The 21,681-nt window shown below is 39.6% G+C and overlaps 1 protein-coding gene across 1 annotated transcript in view; it reads left to right on the forward strand.

Annotated features, from left to right (window-relative positions):
* Nucleotides 1-3,971: 3,971 nt before the first annotated feature.
* PLBD1 (phospholipase B domain containing 1) overlaps nucleotides 3,972-21,681 on the forward strand; it is a 33,233-nt gene continuing 15,523 nt past the window's right edge. Inside the window, exons 1-4 of the mRNA XM_026863221.1 lie at nucleotides 3,972-4,065; nucleotides 6,001-6,220; nucleotides 12,972-13,055; nucleotides 14,965-15,103. Coding sequence (XP_026719022.1) covers nucleotides 3,972-4,065; nucleotides 6,001-6,220; nucleotides 12,972-13,055; nucleotides 14,965-15,103 — 537 coding nt within the window. The remainder of the gene's footprint in view (nucleotides 4,066-6,000; nucleotides 6,221-12,971; nucleotides 13,056-14,964; nucleotides 15,104-21,681) is intronic.

The raw sequence follows: 21,681 nt of genomic DNA on the forward strand, positions 1-21,681 counted from the left end.
GGCTCGGCGCCTCGCCTGGGGTAAGCTGCTCCTCGCTGCGCCTGCTCCCCGGCTGGCTCCGGGCAGGACGACCCCCGTGCCGCCTTGGAAACGGGTGTGAGGCGGCGAGGGGCCTCGTCCCCCGGCAGTGTCGGGGCCGTCGCGTCCGTTAAGGCGCTCCCCCTCTTCCCGGAGGGGCCCGGCTGCCTCATGGGCTGCCCCGGGAGCACCTAATGGCCCGGCGGGTCGGCCCTAGTGCCTCGCGGGTGTTAAGTGCTGGCTCTTCGTTCCTGCACGCTTTCCAAACGTCTTTCCTGTTCCCAGAATGGGTGAGAGGAACCAAACTATAAATTGAACAGATGGGAAGCTGCCTTGAGTGCCCGGTGGTGCTGGGTTTTAATGTAATATGCATGCGCGGGAATCATTTAGGATGGGCACTTCGTTTTGGTGCTGTGGCCTACAGCATGCTGCAACTTGCATCTTTAACAGAGTTTTAGTGCTAGCTTGTGGGTGAAGGTCATCGTCCGTCTTCCAGAACTCATACCTGTGCATGATCTGATATTTTCTGAGTAGCTTAACTTGTATTGCCATTAGAGTAAGTACTTTACCAATATCTGGTGAGCTTTTAAACATTGATCTTGCTTTCTATGTTACAAACATCACTTCATGCTAATTCTCTGCTCATGCTTATATTTCATTTGCATAATACACTTTTCCAGTCAAAGTTGTAGAGTTCCAGTTAGGGTAATGCAATAAATGAAACTTATGTAAAGCTTTTGAGTTTTCTCCTGATGACTGCTAAGGTTTTCTGTCTCCTGATTTTGGAGCTTTATTCTGGTTGAAGCTTCAGAGTCAGATTTAGATGGAAACAGAATTTGGCAAATGCTGAAATTGCACATTTTGGTGAGCTTCACAGTTTTCCATTGAATCTTAGCTTCCTGCATAAAAACTGAGTTTCTATTTTGTTTGGAGAATCATTGCAGCTGTGGACACACACTATGCTATCTAGCTGTGTGCTAGAAAAGACATGCCAGTGAGGTAGGAACATAGCAGCATTTTTTTTTTTTTTTCATTTCAAATTATGTAACAGGTTTACCATCAACTGGAAGGGTGGAGAAAGGAGTCACTAAAGGAGGGAATTTAAGAGATGCTGAGCAAGTGTGAAAGTGAAGCTGCCTCTGGAAGATCAGTAGAAGTTAGTGACAGCAGCGGTTTGGAGCAGAATTAGGGAATTCTGGATACCATTTATACTGATGGCAATAGTAAGGTTGTTGAGGAGCCCATCTCAGCAGGAGAATATCTCGCTCTTATGCTGCTTTTGATGAATTCTGAAGATCTTAAAGGCTGGATTCAGTGCTTATCTTCTAGGGAATTCCTAGTTAATTTATTAATTGCCACAAGACAAGGAGAATTTCAGGTAACAGTTTCTTTAACGTGTCCAACATCTTACAAGCATATGATTTTGTGGACAGTCCTATATCTTGCAGACCTGCATTTCAGACTAATTGAATAGTCAAAAACTTTAGTACTACATTAGCAGGACTGAAGGAAAGGTCAACTGTGAATCATGCAGAGGGAGTGAAAGGAAGTTCAGGGTATAAAGTAGTTTCAGCTAATACCTGATTGATTCCTCACATCGTAATTGAAGTACTGGTAGAACTTTGTTGAACTGCATGAGATTCCTGTCAGCCCATTTGTCCGACCTGTTGAGGTCCCTCTGAATGGCAGCACAGCCCTCTGGAGTCCTAATACACTGAAATATTTGGCAGCATTCTCAGCTGCACACTGGGAAGTCTTAACTTTGGTGATTAAAAGATGATTTGTAGATTCATGGAGATGTTGCATTTGATTAATATATAAGAAGTTGCCAGTACAACTGCTGCAATAAGAGATGCTAGGGGCCCTGCTTCACCCTTCAAAAATAAATATAAAAATGCCAGCATTTGTCAAGGGGAAGGTTCCTGTTGTTGGCAGGGCACATATGGGATTGTTTGGAAATGTGCAGTTGCTTCTTGTATATCTGTGTTCAGTGTTATACTTCAGTTCTGGATGGCTTTCTTGGCAAAGGTAGTGCTGCTAGTTTAGATCAACACATTAAAATTGTAAGACTGGGTGATAGCAAATGTTTCGATTACATTATAGGTGTAAGCATGTTTTAAGATTACACAAATTTATAAGCTTGTAGTTTTAAGTCCATCTGTAGCAAGATAGAGTTATCTTCTAAATTACAACAATTACTATATGATTATATAGATGTTCCTTGAAATAAATATAGCAATTTCATATGTGGGCATTTTGACACTTTAGACCAGGGTAATTAGAATTGCAGAAACTGACATAAATTAATGAGGCTAAATGGGATGATGAGTGAATGAGTTGGAAAGAAAAAAAATCTATAATAGGAAATGGTCTTTTCCGGCATGATTGTTAAGCCACATCTATGACAGCTACTTTGATGCTGTTCCTCTAAAGGCCTCTTTAGGTTTGTTGCAAATTGTCCTGTAATTTAGTTTCCCCTTCTCTTCCATCCTCTTCTAGTCTTGGTTTTCTTAAGTTTAAATTTCTCAGATAGTGAAGTTGGGGCAGGACAAACTCCAAGGTAATTTAAGTTTGTTCTGACTTTTGAAAATAGCTCTGCATGTTCATGTTCTGGCAGAGCATAAAACAAAGAAACAGAGCCTGCTGTTAAGAGTACCTGTGTCAGATAGGTCTGTCTGGCAACCTTTTACAAAAGAAAGTAACAGATGTTTTGCTTTAGGCAGAAGAAAGTTTCTTGACATAACTATTTAGTCTGTGGACACTAATAACAATACCCAGCTGCCCTGGTTCCTCTTGACTACTTGCCCCTTTTCACAGCCTACTGAAGAGATGGGAAGAAGATCATCCTTTGCCCTACTTTGTGCTTGTTTTTTTTTACCCATGTCCTCAGCTGGGCAGGTGGCCTGTCTCTCCTCTGCCCCACCCTGCAGTGGGCTTCTTGATTGGAATCAGCTTTCCCATTTGCTGCTGGACAGGCTAGTTCTACGCTGACCCCTTGCACCACTTTTTCACAGGACATCCCTTTCCCTGATCTCTCTGCTTCTGTGAGCTTTAGCTTTGTAAGGTGGCCTTTGACTCTCTTCATTGATGACCCTTATCAGCCTGCTCTTCTTTTTATAGATTTTTCAGTCTGAGTAATTCTCATATTTATCCTTAACCTAAAGGAGCAATTACTGCATGTATTACTAGAAGGTAGGTAAGGAGACAACAAAAAACTAAGATTATTGCTGCTTGAAGAGTTATGCAGAGAGTCTGTCTTTGAGAGTCTGTCATGTCTCTCAGTACTTTAAATAGCCTCAGTACCTGGCAGATGAAAAATATGCTTTTAAACACTGCATTCCAAGTCCCTGAAATGACTTCCTCTCTAAAAAGATTCATGTAAAAACTTCTATTCATAGATGTGGGGAGGGAACCACAGTTCCTTCACTACTAAAATTCTGTTCTTGGTAACGCTTTTCCTGTTCATGTGAGAAGTGTCTCTAGTACCATGAAGACTGACATAGTGCATAGCGGTACAAAGTCTAGCTGGAGGCTGGTAACTCGTGGTGTATGGCAGTGGTTGATGCTGTTTGGCATCTTCCTTAATGATCTGGGTGATGGGGAAGAGTATACCCTCAGCAAGTTTGCTGATGAAACACCAGAGGGGTGTGCTGCCATTCAGAGGGACCTCAACAGGCCAGACAAATGTGCTGACAGGAATCTCATGCAGTTCAACAAAGGGAAATGACAAGTCCAGACTGGAGAGGAATAGCATCATCTACCAATATATGCTGAGGGCTGACTGTTTAGAAAGCAGCTTTGCAGAAAAGGGCCTGGGAGTCCTGGTGAACACCAAACTGAACATGAGCCAGCAATGTGCCATTATGGCAAAAAAGGGTAGCTGTGTCCTGAACTGCATCAGAAGGAGTGTTGCCAGCAGGTCGAGGGAGGTGATCCTTCCCCTCTGCTCATGCATGGCCATGCCTGGAGTGCTGGGTCCAGTTCTGGGTTCCACAGCACAAGTGATATCAAGAGCTACTGGAGAGAGTGTGGCAAAGGGCTGTGAAGGTGATTAAGGAACTGAAGCATCTCTCCTGTGAGGAAAGGCTGGGAGAGCTGGCACTGCTACAGCTGGAGAATGTGCAAGGGGGGGTCTCATCAGTGTATACAAATACTTGAAGGAAGGTGTAAAAAAGATGGAGCCAGACTCTTTTCAGTGGTGCCCAGGGACATGACCAGAGGCAATGGGCATAAACTGAAACACATGACATTCCCTCTGAACATCAGAAGACACACTTTTTTTTTTTTTTTTTTTACCATGAGGGTTAGCCAGCACTGGCTTAGGTTGTCGAGAGAGGTGGTGAAATCTCCATCCTTAGAAATACTCAAAAGCCATCTGGATCTGTATCCTGGGCAACTGGCTTCAGGTAACCCTGCCTGAGCAGGAGGGTTGGACGAGATGACCTCCAGAGGTCTCTTCCAACCTCAGTCATTCTGTGATTCTCAGTAAGAAACAATTTTAGCTATTCTTGTAGGAACGCTGAGAGAAACCGCTTTCTGGCTGTTGGATGACATGGATTATTAAACAGTCTGGTAAAATGGATGGAAACTGATTTAAAGCAACTGAGTAACTGCTATGTCAAAGTGATTACTTGGAGAAAGAATTTAGTTCTTGGAAAATGTTTTTGCTTTTTTATTTGAATATGACATGGCTTTTCATAAAAATAGCTGCTTTATGTTATGTTTTACAGTACTGAATAAAGTGGGTACACATAATTTGAAATCAAAGTAGCTGCTTAATCACAAACATTTTACTTACAACTTTTTGAAGAACATTAGGTATTGTGTTGGCATTATATTGCTTTTTTATGGTTCTATTGTCATAGCATGCATACTAAGTATTTTGTGTAAGATCATCCAGAATTAGATGTAGCCCTCTATTGTGCAGCTGTTATGGGCATGATACACAAAATGAGCTGTTGTGAGGAGTAGTATCCAAATTGTAACTTCTTGCTATAAACTGGCAGGACTAGTTGTCACACACTGGAGAAGGGTCAGGGGAATAAAAACATTGTGGGTTTCTCAGTAGTTCTAAGTGTTTATGAGTTTATCCCTTAAAACTTTTCAAATAATTCTGGAAACTGCTTCATGATTTTTGAACTATAGTAGTGACTTGATCAGTCATCAATAGAGATCTGGTGTAATCAGGTCCCATTTTAGGGCAGGTTGAATTAGAGTTGTAAGGGTGATTTTTTACAAAGCAGTTTACCTTGCTCTTTTTTCTTCAGCTCAGCAGAATTAAAACCCAACTAAAGAAGAAAGTTTCTTAAAGAGCAGTCCAAGCAGAACTCTGAGCAGTCTAGTGCCCTTCCTTCCTGTTCATTCCACACTTGGGATCGACTGTATTCCAGCTGGGTGATAGGGATTGTGTGTTTTATAAATGACCGCATACCTGTGGTGCTTTTATATTTAAGCCTGTAATCCACTGAGTTCTAGTGCTCCTAATGCCACCTCCAGGAATTAGTTGCCCAGAAAGACAGTTTAGAAAAATTTTCCAGCCATTTGCATCTTTAAGTGGAAAACCAAGTCCACAGAAGCTTATGGTCCTTTGCAGTTGCTAAGGCATGCTCTCTTCTAAAGTTAGTTTCAATATGATTTGTATAGATTTTCTTCTGGGCCAAGTAAGGAAATACTTTCCTGAATTTTATGTCAAGATTCAGCTACATTGGAGCTCTACACTGGAAGACTTGTAAATAATTTCCAGATGTATAACATAAGAATATTTAGCTGTAAGATTTTGTCTTGGTAAAACTTAAGTTAATTTTCTCATATCACTTTTCAGTGTGTTAACATTAGTGTGGCTCTCCATAGTAGAACTAAACCTGATGGAAAGTTATCAAATTAACTTTTTTAATTGCCAAAATATTGTCTTGATGTTTCTGTATTGGCTAGGAAATACCTACTCGTGTTTATTTCCCTTGTCCCCTTTTTTCTCTACCATAGAAATCCGCTATGCAACTGTGTACTGGAATAGAGCTGAAAAAACATTTGAGGTCAAGAATATACTGGACAGAAGTGGAGATGCCTATGGTTTCTACAACAACACTATACAGACAACAGGTTGGGGAGTTCTGGAGATCAGAGCAGGCTATGGCCGTCACACCTTAAGCAATGATGATACCATGTATGCAGCTGGCTTCTTGGAAGGCTATCTCACAGCTCCGTAAGTACCTCAGGAAGCAACTCAACTTATGACACTTCCAATGGATTTCTGTACTTGTGAGTTTTTTGTTTACTTTTTCATTTCCCTTAATTCCCATTTATTTAAACTAACCATACATTTAGCAGTAGTGTGCTGTTTTTTTAATTAGTAGCAGGTATGAAGTACAGCTGCTTCATTATGGGATCAGGATGTGCCCTCTCCTTGTCCTGTAAGCTGTCCTAACACCTTGGTGAGATAAATGAGTATTGTATCTATATTACTGATTAAGTAATCAAAGAATAGTGTATGTGTAAGGAAGTGCATAAGCCCTATGTTGTAAATAATTACAAAAGGGGTAGCAGAAAGAGTAGTTATTTCCCCAGCCTATAGTTAGGTGACTGACCAAAACCAGATAAGACAATTGAGAGCAAATCAGGCAGTGAGAAATGTTGTTAGCCAGGGCGGTAGAGCTTCCTTAAGGACCTTTTTCAGCAAACACTGTCAGGAAACTGCTGGGGAGCATTACTGTAACTTCACAGCATGGGGAGTTTAGTTTTCTTGCACAAATTAAAAAAAATAAAAAATACTGATAGGCCTGAAAGCAGACTGGTGTGTGTCTAGAAGGGCCAGTGTACTCCTGAAAACCCTTTGAAGAGAAGATGAAGAACTGAATCTCTCCCATAATGCAGATCTATGAAATCTGATGCATTTTTTACTTGTTATGAATCCAGAGCATTTAAAAAACAAAACAAAACAAAACCACCAAGCCCCCAAACAACAAACCCAAAAAACCCACAAAAAACCCAAAACACCATACAATAACAAACCAAAGAATAGCCCCAAAACCAAACCCTGTTCTCTCTTTGACTAAGTTGGAGGAGTGTCATTATGACATACTAAGTGGTAGGTTATAGCTGGCAATATAGCTAAGAATGTGACAGATGGCTTGTTGTTGACCAAGCCCCATCTTTTCCTCGATCAGCTCAGTCACAGGAAAATAAAAAATTCCCAAGTTTTGATGCATTGCTGGGGAATACTTGGGAGATACTTGTAACAGATGTGGTGACATGAATTTGGTTTCTTCAGCTTTGCTTCCACAATGCTGAAATAAATACCCATAGGCCGTGTTGAACAGGCCAGCAGGGAAAGGTGGTCTGTCAAACAATTGTCAGATACAGCTGCTGGACAAGATAATATTAATTTAACTAGTAAGACATTTTAAGATTTATGGGTAGTTCTCTGATCATATGATATGATAATGTGACTCTCTAGTAGACTTTGCTGGAGAGGCAACTAGGTCTATGAAGAGAGTATAAAGGAAATTCAATAAAGTAATATTTTTCAATAACAAAATACTTCTGAGGGAGAAAGTAAAGGAATCCTAGAGTTTTGAGTGCACAACCAGTAATCCAGGCAGGAAAGGAAATGAATTAATGAGAGATGTGGATGTATGTTGAATTATTTGGCATGAGAGGTTACTGTTATGCGCTATTCAGTCAGTTTATGTAAACTATGGATCTGGGAGATGCTAGCATTAAATTTAGAATACTATTGAAACTGGGTATTGCTCAACGGATTTTTTTTTTCACTAAGGCTTTACCTAGATGTACTCATCTCTAAGTGGTTAAGCTTAAGCTTTTTCATACTGCAGAGAACTGAATCCATGCTAAACCCAATTAGATGGCAAGTACTGTTCTAGTAGCAACAACCCACACCCTTCTGCCTCCTCAGTAGATTTGTAAATCTTCCTGGCTTTTAAACAAACTGAAGTATATGCCCATTCCTTTAAACATGGTTTGAATGTGAAAACAGTGTCTCCAGGGACTTCCTCTGATGTCTTGGTCTGTGCTTAGGTTTAAGGGAGAAAACTGGGGTGTGTTTTTTCCCTTTGTTTTTTCCATGGGTGTTAAGTGAAGATTCACAGAAGTTAAGGTACTCACAAGTTATTCTGCTCAAGGCTTTTGCCTTCTCCAGGTCAGGTGCTTACTTGGGATGGTTCCTAGCCCTAGCTGCTGTTACTGTAGGGCTACCAGCTCTGGCACTGAGTGGCCCGTTGTAGAGAAGTGGATATAGCAGAAATAGTAATGAACAGAGATCTTAAAGTCTGTGTAAGTGAAGCTGAGGGGTTTTATCAATGTGGAAAAGTAGGATTTGAGACTTAGACTTTTAAGCAAAGTGGGAAACTAAACTGTTTTAAAGGAATGTAAGTGTGAGAGCGGGTTAAGATGCAAAACCAGAAGTAGCCAAAGCCTTTCTTTTCTGAGGAAATGTTTTGAGGAAGTCCACTGAGAAATCGTCTCACAGTGCAAAACCTGAAAATGCTTAGCATTGCTAAAATGAGTATCGGATATTATACATACCATCTGAATTTGGTTTTTGGCTGTGTCTTTTCTCCATTGTACACCTGTAACTGGAGTGGAAGCATATTTCTACTGGGGGTTATGAATATAAACTTTTTCTGTCAGGTCTTGTAAAGCTATTTGGGATAAAAAGGGTTTCTCCTGAAGCTCTGAATACCTACTGAAAATGCTCCAGCTAAGGACCAGAGATGAATTGGTGATGTACTCCCTTGACCCTTGAGAAGACAGAACCTATTACTTCAGGTTTTACCTGCATGACCTTGGTGGTTTGTTTTGTTTTGTTTGTTTTTTATTAGCAAGCTGCAACTAATGAATCTTCTTACACAGTGTGTTTGCAATTTCCTGAACTACAGGAGTAGTGAGAAGTCACTAAGTTTGCAGATGTTAAGATTGCTCTCAGAGCGACATTTCTCCTTCTGTATCTTGCTTAGAGATTCACAGAATCCTAATCAACATGCAGGCAGATGTTCTTTCTTTGGGACAGGTACACAAGTCTTCTGAAGTAAAACTGGGAAATAGTTTTCTCCAATCTTTAATTCTATTCCCGACAGCCTGGCCCATTCAGCCCCATCATTACTTCCCTTACAAGGTGTCTCTAAACTCTCTCATTCTGCTTTTGCACACATCAGTGCGCACAGTAGCTGTACACAGCTCAGGCTTCCTTTTTAAGCTGTTGGTAACAGCAAAGGAGGAGTGTAACAATGTTTTTAACTGTAGGGAAGGTTTATTTGCATTAACAACCATGTAGCTACTAGAGTGAAGATTCCTGTGTCACTTGCCTGTACAAGCGCCACCTTGAGTGGCTCAGGCACAGCCTTGCAATGTGAAAACATTGGGTATGCCTGGTAATTGAAGTGCCCTCTAGCACATTGCTACCTATAACCTGAACAACTCCAAGGTCTCCAGCTGTCTTGCATGCATTTGTGGTAATGACTCCATGAAGTAGAAATCACCCAGGGTGGCTCTTTGCAGAAACCCTAAAGTCCTACTAGGAAGACCTCTGATGTGGTGCATTAATAGGAAGGATACGTTGCATGCCTGTTCCCAGGTTGAAGTACAGGTTCCTGTAGATGTCTGGTGAGCAGGATCTCCAGCCTGGCAGTACCTGAAATTTGGACACCTTCAGGAATTCTCATCTAGCTCAGTTCTTGCATTATGTTTGGGGCATAAAGGAGGGTTTCTAGATGCAGCTAGGCCTTACCATGTAAGCAAAAGTGACAAAATATCTCCTATTAAAAGGGTATGCTTTGTTGTTAGTAGGAACCTAAGCAGAATGTAAGACAACCAGATCTAAAAAGAAAAAAATCATGATATGAAACATGCTGGGACTGTCTTATCTCAGATTACTGGGGAAGAATTAATCTTGGCTCTAGATATATAGGTCTGTGGTAGAAAAAGCGATTGCTAAGGTAGTCAGATATGTTTACCAATGAGGGTAGAAACACAAAGAGCATGATTCATCTTTCTAGTGTTGGCACCTGATTCAGATAGTAGCAGTCTGTTTTGGAAACACATAGTTAGGGGTTGGATAAATCTAATTCTAGTGTCTGGAGAGCCAGACATTTGTTTTTGTCCCCAGTCTCTCACCTCTCTGTAAGGTCCAGTCCTATCATCCAGCCGAAGGTGTTTGCTCTGGTTTCCCTGGGTATGAATTCTCTTCCCCCCATTGCAAACAGAGAAGTGTTAATGAGGCTTTACATTACTTGGGCAGTGGCAGAGCACATCCAGATCCATGACGTTAAGCACATACTTTTAATCGTTTCCAGTTGAGGCATGCCAGGTGCCTAAGAACAGCATTTAAATTTGAAGCAACATTAATTGTATTTTTTTCTGATATAACCTCAGCTGACCTGAGTCCTGTCATCTTCCTGTCTAATTTGAAGAAGCATGGCTCTGCTTTGCTGTTTTTAGGCTTTAAATTCTTGTCCCAGCTTTGTAATTGCCTTGCATTTGGCCTTAGATCCAGTTGCAAATCCTTACCTTACTATAATGATCCAATTTACTTCAGAGGTTAATACCCTTACAAAGCATGCAAGCCAACCACATAGAAGCTTTGTTAAAGCAAAAAAATTAAACAGAGCAACTAGGGGAAAAATTCTCAATGTTGGGCATCTAAAAAAGAAAAATCAATTCCACGAATGTTCTGTTCTCCGTTAGCATATATGAGAGGGAAGGTCATTAAAGAAGGTGTTTTCATTCCCCTGATTCTGAACTAACCCTGTCTCTACATCGGTCATAACAAAGATACTACTAGTGTAAAATCTGCCTTGTGTTGCATAACACTTCAGTGCAAAATGAAGAAAGTAGAGCTGATGGCTGAGCCTGGAAGCCTGATCATCTATCCTGGCCTAGTCAGTGATTAGAGTAGTATCCAGGCTTTTTTCATCCTGCTCATCTGGTTCCCATCCCTAAAAGACCCTCTGTAAGACTGACTGTCTTGTGCCGTTTGCTCCTCTTCTCTTGTGCCGTTTGCTCCTCTTCTCTTGTGCCGTTTGCTCCTCTTCTCTTGTGCCGTTTGCTCCTCTTCTCTTGTGCCGTTTGCTCCTCTTCTCTTGTGCCGTTTGCAAGAGCTCTGACTTGTATGGACTAAGTTATACTGTAATACACTATAATTTTTTCCTAAAATTACTTGGGATTTTTATTTGCTAAACTCTCTTTGACTGTGGGAGTGGAGAATATTGATCTGTCTCTTGAACTTGTTTTTCCTTTTCAAGAAATAGGTTATGATTGTGGCATGTAATCTTGTGTTATATGGGAGACAGGAAACTCTAGAACTAAAATTGATGCTATAGCTGCAGTTTCATGAATAATGGTGCAAAGCTGCTGCATGTTCCCCTCTCTTGCCCCAGCACTTACCTCCACAGACCCAGTACTCCCAACTGGTGTTTGCCTTGGCACTGATCAAGCCCTTTCATGTATCAGTTCATCTACTAACACAGTGGAGTGCTGCCTTCTTGTGCACCAGTTCTGTTGCCTACCTGTCTATGAAACAACCTAATTCAAACTGTCAGAAAAATATTTCACTTTTTGGGTGATGAGTGTTTTGCCTGAATGTATGCAGGCAATTAGATTTGGTAGTCAGAATGGCACCAGAGCTGAGATAAGAAGCAGCAGGGTCAGGCAATCAAGTACTTAAACAGCTGGCAATGGGGCAAGGGACAGAAACAGAGGGGAGAAGGTCAGTAGATGATTCTCTAATCATCAGCAAACCATTCAGTCATCTCTGGCTGTATTCTCTAATTATGCACTAAGGGAAACCGGGAGGAGCTTCTGTCTGCATCTTTCCCAGAGGAGGTTGCCCCCGTGAGTTTTAATACAGGGAAATCTGTCCTGCTGGCATGCTCTTTCCTTGAGGCTGTTTTCTGTTTCTTGGTTGTTTTCTTTCTCTCAGCACTTCATAGGAGCTAATTTTACTGATGACTGATGTAGTTCTGTCAACTCCAGACCTCAGAGAAATCATTATCTGCTGATTTCCACCCAGAACTAAATATTCTTCTCCCCTACCCTATTTATTTTGTTGGGTTTTTTTCTCTTTTTATTCAGTGGCTGAAAAAAATGTTGGTTAAGTTTGACTCAAATTAAGAAATGAAGTTCTGTTTTGGCTTGAATCAGACTATAACGTTTCACCTAAAATGGAAGGATGATTTTAACTTCTGCAAATTTTGGCAGTTGATTTCATCTTGAAATGTAAAGGACTTCAACAAAACAAACAAAAAGGCCCCAACCAACCAACCAAAAAATCCCTTACAACTTTTGTTCTTATTAATTAAGAGGAATGAAAGAGCTAACAATTTAAAAAATCAAAAAAAAAGAAAATCACAATAACTTTGGTTTCTGTAAAGCTAGATCTGTTTAAGGCTAGCATGAGTGCGAGTTTCTGTAGGATCAACTTGTACGCACTTTAAAATGGAGATATTTAGCTTAATCAGAAAGGAAGGAACATGGTTAATGGTAAGTAAAACCTGCTAGGTATCAGTCTGAAATTCTCTCTCGCCACTGATTTGGCAAATTATGTTCTCCTCACCTTTGTGTTTTTTTTTGTTCCGAAAAGAGTAGTTCTCCAGTAAACTATTTCTGTTGTGGTTTAATATGCTAACACTTTCAAGATACTTCTGGCCTACAAATATCCCCTGAAGGTGAAGTTTTGCTGTGAAGTAGTTCAATCTCATTCTTGCTTATCTTCCCATTGTACAGCAGTTTAAGCAGGTATTAGCAAGGTTTATTTTAAGTTAAATTTTATCCATTTGTGTTACCTTTGCTGTTTGTCATGCACTGAAGTAATTTCTGTGATTAGGTAAAGCTTACATTATGGACTGTGCTGCTTGTCTATCAATGCTTGTTGATCAATGGGTTGGTAAGCAAAAGAAAGGGAAGATGCAAAAGAATAACTTCTGCTACTCTTGTTCTTTCAGGCACATGTATGACCATGCTGCAAATATGTATCCACAGTTAATTAAGAATCCCACCGTTCGAAGTGGAGTTCAGAATTTTATGGCGTATGTATTTAGAAAAGAAATTATTCAAGACTTGGGGTTGGAGGATGACAGAATTTTCAAGGGGTTTTTATTGTCTTCCTTATGGGCTAAAGAAAATAAATGCTTCCTTTCCCTCTGAATGTCATTAGTATGATCAAAACCTCTAGATATACATGAAGGAGGGCATATGCCTTTTCCTAATTCTGATTGTTTAAAATAAATGTTTAAAACCATTGCTACAAAGGGGTGTGGATAATGTCAAAGAATTCTGAAGGTCTTCTAGTCAAAATACTTTTTTAAAAAAGCTGGTATTGTAAATGTTACACTGAACTGTGTGGTCTCTTGACACCTTAATCTTTTTAGTATTGTGGATCCTTTCCTTCCTTTGTTAGGTTAGCATTTTGTTTATTCTACCACTGATGTAAATTCTGTTCAAATCACAAAAGTCCCGATTCCATTTTCTCTTCAGCTGTATAAATCAAAAGTAATTCTGCTCAAATAATGCAGCTACACTGGTGGGAAACAAGTGGGAGAAGAACCAGGCCAGGTACTGGGAAACTCAACTGTGATTACCAATTATTTAAATTGCCTTAGGCTTATGTTTTCTTCCATTACAAATACTTCTGTGAAACTTTGGTTATTTCTGGGGACTATTTTTTCCATCTTTCCTTTGTCTTGTGCCTTCTACAAGGAGTTATATATCTGACTGATACTGTATTGGTGCATGTATGTAAAATTGATTGGTTTTAGCTTATCCAAAACCAAGAAAAAAAAAATCTTAGCCCTCCCTTGCTATCATTTTTCAGCATTGCTCTATTTCTTGTGAGAAAAATGGAATAGTTATCATATCAATGTGTATGGTTTTTTTCCAGAATGACTCAGTATTGCAGCTGTATCCCCCTAAAGTGTGTTGTGGATGGAGGTGGGGGGCAATACTAGGTGGCCTTGTATCATCTTTTGGTTTTCTGTATCCCTGACTTCTGCATTGTTGCTTTACTTCATAGCAGTTTTGCAATATGGGCTGCTGTGTTGTCCTGGAAGTCTTAGCCCTGAATGCTCTGACATACCCCTGTTTCCTCTGACATGCTTCCTGCATTTTGTTGCTTTCAGAAAGCTAAATCTGCCTGGTTTTATCAGCCATATACTGCTAGAAGAGTTTGCTTCCTTGACAGGTTCATCCTCTCTTTTTTGCTGCTGTACATGATGCTGAATGGCTAGATACAGGAGCACAGAGAGGCCAGAATCTGGTTCTGGCCTGTTCTGTCACCTGTGGTTCTTCTATGGCCCTTTGCTCACAGCAAAGGAGGGAACTCCAAGAGATCCTTATAATGTTGGCTGTTCTTGCCCTAAGATCTGTTCAGCTTGTGTTGCCTCATGCTCTCAACCTGAGTTATTTGGCTCGTAACCTCTTGATTGGATTTGGCACATGGGATGGTTGTGTTTTCCTCAGAGGAGTGTAGTTATGGTTCTTAGGCAGTGTTTGAGTACAACTAGCAGAAAGCCTTCATTGCAGTTGTACCTAGGGGAGAGAAACAGGCTTTTCAAAGGTCAGTGTATTTTATCCTTAAGTAGGCATTTAAAAGGAAATGGTTTGTATGACCTATCAAATGCTTACTGACTGTAAGGGGATGCTAGATCTGATGTATCAGAGTCCCCCACAGAGGTGGAGTCCAACTCTTTCTTTGATACTAAGGTCTGGTAGACTTCACAGACTGATACTAAAGTTTGATAGAGGCATAGAGTATGTTGTATGGGTCTGAACATTTACACCTAGAGGATATCACATTTATGTCTGCAGGATTCCAAAGCATGATTTGCCTCAAAACAATAGGGAGGATCTGGGTCATAATACATTCGTTCCTTCCTTGCATTATCAATTATACTCTTAAAACAAAAACAAGAAACCCCCAACCTGTTTGTTCCTCTGCAGGAGACAAGATCAATGGACAAGACAACAAATCAGAAATAATAAGGATGACCCATTTTGGAGGCATGCTGGCTATATTATTGCACAGTTGGATGGTCTGTACATGGGAGCCCTCGAGTGGGCTAAACTACACAAACAAACAGTAAGATTACTGCATCTCTTTTTCAGTAGCTGGGGATGGGATGTCAGAGGACAAAGATGAGAGAAAGGAATATGATATTAAAAAAAGAGGATAATTAGTTTGTACTCATTCTGCACGCCATTCTACAAAAACTTCGGTGGCTATTCAATGTAGATAATATGACTGAGCACTTGGGTCATGTCACCACAGATCCTTTGCGTTGGACATGGAACCCTAAGTGCTTATCTATTGATTAGATTGGGGGTGGCTTTTGTATCCACATGTGAATGTTGGAAGGACTGAAACTTCTAAAGTGCTTGCTGTTGTCACTTTACAATTGTTACTGAGCAAATGACCCTCTAGGTGTAAAGAGTAGTCACAACAGTATGAATCAGCATGCAGAGGAGTGTATTAAAGCTTTCGTTCTTATTTCCAAGCACCAGATATCAATTCTTAAAAGCCTCTCTATTTTGGAGCATGTTTTACATTGCTAAATGTCATCTTCTTTTCTAAATCTCTCATTAAAAAATGTCAGTGCTGTGGCAGGCCAGATGGAGTAGGTTTTGACTTTTTTGGGGTTTGGGTTTTTGTTTTGTTTGTTGATTTGTGGTTTTGTTTGGCTGTTTTTTTTAAATTTATTTCAATGAGAATTGTGTTCTGAATCACCAGCTTGTGTGTAATAGGCTGAACTCCTTTAACTCCAATACAGTTTTGGTAATTACAGTGCTGTCCTTAAGTCTAATAGGTTTCTCAATCTGAGAGGGAGGACTTGAGTTATTTTAAGTTGACCCTTTTTGTCTTGGTTTAACCATATAAAGAATTTATAGAAGTTGGGAGTCCTAAATTATAAATAAATGTTTTTTAGTAAAATGCCATCTTCCAGAGCAAGTTCTACACAAGGGGCTTTCATGAGTGGGGAACCAGCTCAAACTAAAAAGGAAAAGTGTGTTCACAATAATGGAAAAATCCTTCCTGATGGGCCTGGGTTATAAGGAAGATACTAAGAAACCTTGATGTTCTAGGAAAAAACCTCATTCTTTCCCTTTCAGAACATGTGTATCTTAAGAGCCCTGCAAAGCTCATCAATTTTCTTTGCTGCTTCAGAATCCTTTAGATTCAGATTGGGGTGAGGGTAAAATGCTCTTTTGAGCTATTTCTTTGTAATAGGCATGTCCTGCCTGCAACATGTATTCCCTGATACTTACTTAACTGTGTATTTTATACTAAAAAGCACTGACCTCTGAAGTGACAGACATTTTTATCCTCTTTTAAGAGATCTCATCAGCATGCCTATAAAAAAAAGGTGCATCCAGTGAAAGTTCAGACATGTGGTTCAGTCTGAAATACTTGTGTCCTCTGTTCTTGAGTTATATGCAGTGGATGTATTTATTTATTTTCCCAAATGTGCCTGGAGCAGTTGGTGGGATTTGACTACTTCCTATGCTATTCAGAATTTTAGCTTTGGGCATTATTACCTATGTTGAGACCTTTATCTTTTTATTCAAAGCTGAAATGTTCCCTGTGTATGTATTTGTCACTTGAGACAGTGCTGCAGTTTCCTCTGTTTGCTGGAGCCAGTAAATTAACATCAGTCCGTCAGCTTTGAGTACATTTGACAGCTGCTCTGGGACGTAGGTGTTTGGTTTTTCTTAGCATCAAAATGATACCTGAGAGCTCTGCAAAAGTACAGGCAGTTCACTTTGTTGGATACCATGCTACTTTTCAAATACTTTTGGGAGATTAAACTACAACAGTGCTATTTGTGTACATACTTATTGGTGTTAGGATCCTCTTCAGATAGTAGAAGAGCTTGAGGATTGTTGTTCTGAGCTTCCATGGACAATAAAAACAGGTGCAGAGGCAAAGTTACTGACTAGTATTCTAGCTTTGACACATCCATTTATCTTAGAATCAACCCAGCTTCTGTAAACTGTTGGGACTTAAAAAACCAAATTAAACTGTCAAACAAAACAAACACCATGACCCCTCCCTGAAGACCAACAGTATCTTCCTTACTTCTTGTGATTAAAGAACCTCTGACTTCCAAAGAGGCTGTTTTAAATTTTGCTTTTGCAGTACATGTTACAAGAATGTTAAAAAGGTTCTTTTATTTAATCCCTTAGATTATTAGTCAATGGAATGTTTGACAAATAAATTCAAGTAATAGATTATTTTTTTTTTTTTCCCCTTCTTTTTAAGAACTAAAATTTGATTCAATTCATCCCATGCTGTTTTGTTCATTCTTTGGGCAACAACTGCAGTAACAAGTATATATTATTTTCATTACTGATTTTTTTTTTTTAGGTGAGAAAAGGAACTTGTTACTGAAAGCCCCCACAACAAATTCTGCATGTTTTTAAAAGTAAATCTCATACCTATTACATGTTTTCCTTAGTGCTTTGAGAGTCTCTTCTTCCCTCTTTCTTTTGGTAGATACTACTTTTGTTTCATTAAAATAATCCTTTCTATGTGTATTGTCTTAAACTTGTTCCCAATTATAATAATTTTATCTTTTGAACTCTAGTGGTGCAGTACTTCGGATTCATGGTGAAACTGAGTGTTAGAAGCATTGAGAATATCTTGTGTGTGGGTTTTGTGGTGGTTTTATTTTTTTATTTCCTCCCCCCAAACAAAACAAACCCTCAAAAACCCAACCAAAACCCAACACATGACAGGCTCTATTTTGTTGCCTGATGTTCTAACTGCTATTGGGAAAAACTATGTCTACTTCTAAATTCAACTGATTGTTTACTCTGTATGTGCAGTGGGCAATTACCCCCCACTGCCCTAAGCTTAAAAGAAGAATAAATGCTAAAGAAGAAAAGCTCAGTCTTTTTCTTTAACTCCCAAAAGCTCAAAAGCAGGGGGAGAAGGAGATGGATTTCGGAGTTCTTACATTTACCCCCTTCTCCAGTGAATGCTTATACATGGACAGAGTGCTCTCCTGAACACTGAGAAGTTGGTTGCTTGACAAGGATAGGTCAAAAGATTTAATGGGGTTGGGGAAGAGGAACCATGTTTACAAAGTCTGTGGATTTCAACACTGAGCACTGGGAAAAGTTGAATAAAATTGTTTCCTATTCAGGAGAATGGAAACAAGCTGTTTCAATAGCTAATCTGCTTTTAATTTCACACATTTCACATACCAGGGTTTCTTATCAGCACTACCCATACATTTCAAAATTGCAAGTAGTTGGAGTTTTACATTTGGTGGATTAGTTGATGTGCACTTATTTGGGGAAGAAAAGTGAAAAGATCTGACTTTCCTCTGTCCTGTACAACCCACAGTAGTTTGATGCTATGCCAAAACCACATAGTGCTTAAGTGAGAGTTGGATTTTGTGCACACAGGTCACTCTGAAATGTTTTGTTGTTTTTTTTTTTTTTTTCCTCCCTTAAACTTCAGGTTTACTTCACTTGAATATTATAGAACCACTGTGTCTGGCACAAGTAACTCTTACTGCAGGAAGAAAATTTGGTTTGAGCTCTGAACTGTTTGATAGTAGTACTAGTACATATTCTTTTTATTCCTATATGTATGAAGTAAACGTTTTGTAGTGTGCTATTTTACACTTTTTTTTTTAATTGCCTGGAGTGTGGTTTCCTGCAGGTCTGTTTTAGGTAGGTGCTTGCATTAAGACCTGCATGAAGGCAATGTATACTGTAAACTTCTGTATTATGAATTTGATATTTACAGGTATCATTAAAAATGTAAAAATCTGAATACATTTTCATGTTAAAGCGTGACATTATTCCATCTGGTTTAGCAACATTTTATAGCCAGTAAACAAGCCCAACCCTTTTGTCAAGACAATTTCTGAAGGAGGGGCACTCAAAGAACATTAAGCCTTTTCATCTGCCTAATGCACTACCAAGCTGTGATTAATCTTGGGTTTGTCTACCCAGGGAAATTACTCTTGAATAAGGAGGTGTCAGAGTTTTAAACACTACAATGATTCTAGGACAGCTCTCTATTTGTACTTCCTTATTTTGCATTGAGAATGCTCACGCATGGGGAAGTTACTGGTAGAATAACATGACTATTTTGATGTCCCATGTATACAAGCCTTTAAGGTTGGTTTTGTCTGCTACCCTAAGTTTATTTCTCCTTACAGCTGATGTATCTCAAAATCAGTTTGATTTTTTATTTTTTTTTTAATTTTTTTTTATTCAGGACGGTGCCCTAGAGGAGCCACACGTTCTAGCGAAAGGACTTTTTCTCTTGTCGTGGCTATACCACCTCTCCACTTGTCAATTAAGCTCATTCATTCCCTCTTCAGGATGTAAACCATGCATGCAAGGAGTTTTCATGACATTGCTGTGTCAGATAGAAGGTGATTAAAAAAGTTTGTAATATGCCCTGTGTTATGCACGTGTTGTGATGCACACTTCTTTTTTTTTTTTTTGGTCTAATTCTTGCTAGTGGACCCTGATTAACTCCTCATGGAGAATTCTCCATATACCCTGGAAATCCGCTGTAGTTATTCCCAAACTGGGGCTCTCAGCCTTGTGGTAGATGCCTCAGGCTGTTCCTGAAATTCCTAGATTTGGCCTGCCTTGCGGATGCTCAGGTCTTCTGTTTGAACCCATTGTTTTACTGAGACTCCAGAGTAGCACTGTGCATGTGTAATTTCACTGAGCATCACACAATCTTAAACCCAAAAACAGGTTTGTCCAAGCAGAGCAATGAATTCTTGGAAGTAAACTTGAACAAAATTTGCTTGCTGCTCAGAAGGGGAATGAAAACAGAACCCTAGCTGGTGCTTAACAATCTAGTTCCTCTTTTACTTCTCTGATAGTTTGGCTGGGTTTGGGAGCTGGGCAGCCTAATACCATCTAGTGGAGCCCTAGAAAGTTACATAACCTTTGCTGTTTTGTTTTTCATGGGCCTTTCTTCCTGTTCTCTGGTCACCTTTCTGTGTGTATAGTTCTGATAGCTTCCTTGCTTGGCACCTTTGATCTAGCTTGAATGGATTTCTTAGTTACTGAATTTTTTAATTGAAATGACTGTAAGATAACACAGAAATGTGCAACTTTTAAAAAAATATACAGGCAATTCCAAGTGATGCTGCAGCACTGTCAGTGTAGCTAACTGTAGGTGTTGCAGTGAAGGCAGGTTTTATGGAGAATATGGAGTGGTAGCAAATGGATGATAAGTACAGTTAAATTGTCTTGGGGCTGGCTGAGCATCCTCATGCTATCCTGTTTGCTCCCTTCCTGGCGGTACTGTATAGTAATGCCTGCATAAATCAGACGTTGGAAAACAGCTCTTTGTGTTGTGGACTTGCAGACCTTTAAGTGCAGTTGGATGGGGAAGAATTGTGTTGAAACATTATCAAGTCTATCTATGTGGATTCCAATAAGGCAGTTGAGACTGGTTTGTAACTTATTCATACCACTGAGTTGCTTAAAACTATCCAAAGATACATCTCTTGATGTTTATCAGTTGTGGCCTTTGCTCCCTGTTTGGGTTCTTAGAGCAAAAATAAGATGAGCTAAAGCAATGTAACATATATCAAAGTTTGCTTTAGATTTCCTCCTCAAACTATAGCTGCTGTTAGGACCTTCTGTGATGCATGATTTGAGTTGTCAGAATGGCTTATTTCCCTCACTTGTCTTGGTAAGCATTGTAAAAAGGTTTAATTCCTTTCCCTGGTATATATGGACTAGTTTACATTGTTTCTAGTTTTGCTGTTGGTTATTCTCTCTGCCAAAACAGCAGATGGGTAATACCGAATTCAGCCTTCTGAATAAAAAGTAAATGGATTTGGTGCTGTTTATTTTTTCCATGTCTTTGTCTCCCCTTTATTGGGGTTTGTGGAGAGATCAGCTATATGGTTTAATAACGGTGATTTATATTGCAAGCAATGTGTTTCTTTGCTATGTGATTATGTCCCGTTCTAAAATTACTATTTATAACCCTATAGTGATGTACTTTTTGACTTATTTTTCTTAAGCTTTACCTTAACTAAAAGCATGATGCAAGAAAGAACAGGAAGGATTTAGAAAATGGTCTTTGAAGGTAGAGGCTAGACCTCTGTTAAGCTCCTGTTTTTGAAGAGGCCAATTAAGAGAAGGTTCTGAAGAGCATGTTGCACAACGAGTTGTATGTAGTTAACCCTGACTAGTCCCAGCCATAAGAGGTTTTTGAAATGACAGAGTGGAATGCCTTTTGACTGACTTCCTTTCTTCAGCTAATCCATACTTGATTAGTATTGTTACCATAATCTTGCTTCCCTCATCAGTCCTGAGGATATCTTAAATTGCAGTCTTTGTAAAAATCCCAAAACTCCCAAGAGTGTTTGTTAATGCACCGCTCTTCAAAGTATCTAGATCTTAAAAAAAAAACCTCCAACCCAAAAACAAACAAACAAACAAAGAAAGAAATCTCTACTATTACCCCAGTGTAACAGTAACAGCAGACTGATTGATTTGCTGTTTGCAAAGACACACAAAAGTTTCATAAATTTACTGCTAGCATCTCCTTTCCTTCCTTGGAAATGTTAGTACTGGTAATTCCAGTACAGTGGCCAGACCCTTAAAGATACCTAGGTGCCTAATGCCACACTGAGTTTGAGCACCTGGGCCTTGTGAGCAGGT

Source organism: Athene cunicularia (genome assembly GCF_003259725.1).
Source record: "Athene cunicularia isolate RWA chromosome 1 unlocalized genomic scaffold, athCun1 chr1_part2, whole genome shotgun sequence".
Taxonomy (NCBI): domain Eukaryota; kingdom Metazoa; phylum Chordata; class Aves; order Strigiformes; family Strigidae; genus Athene; species Athene cunicularia.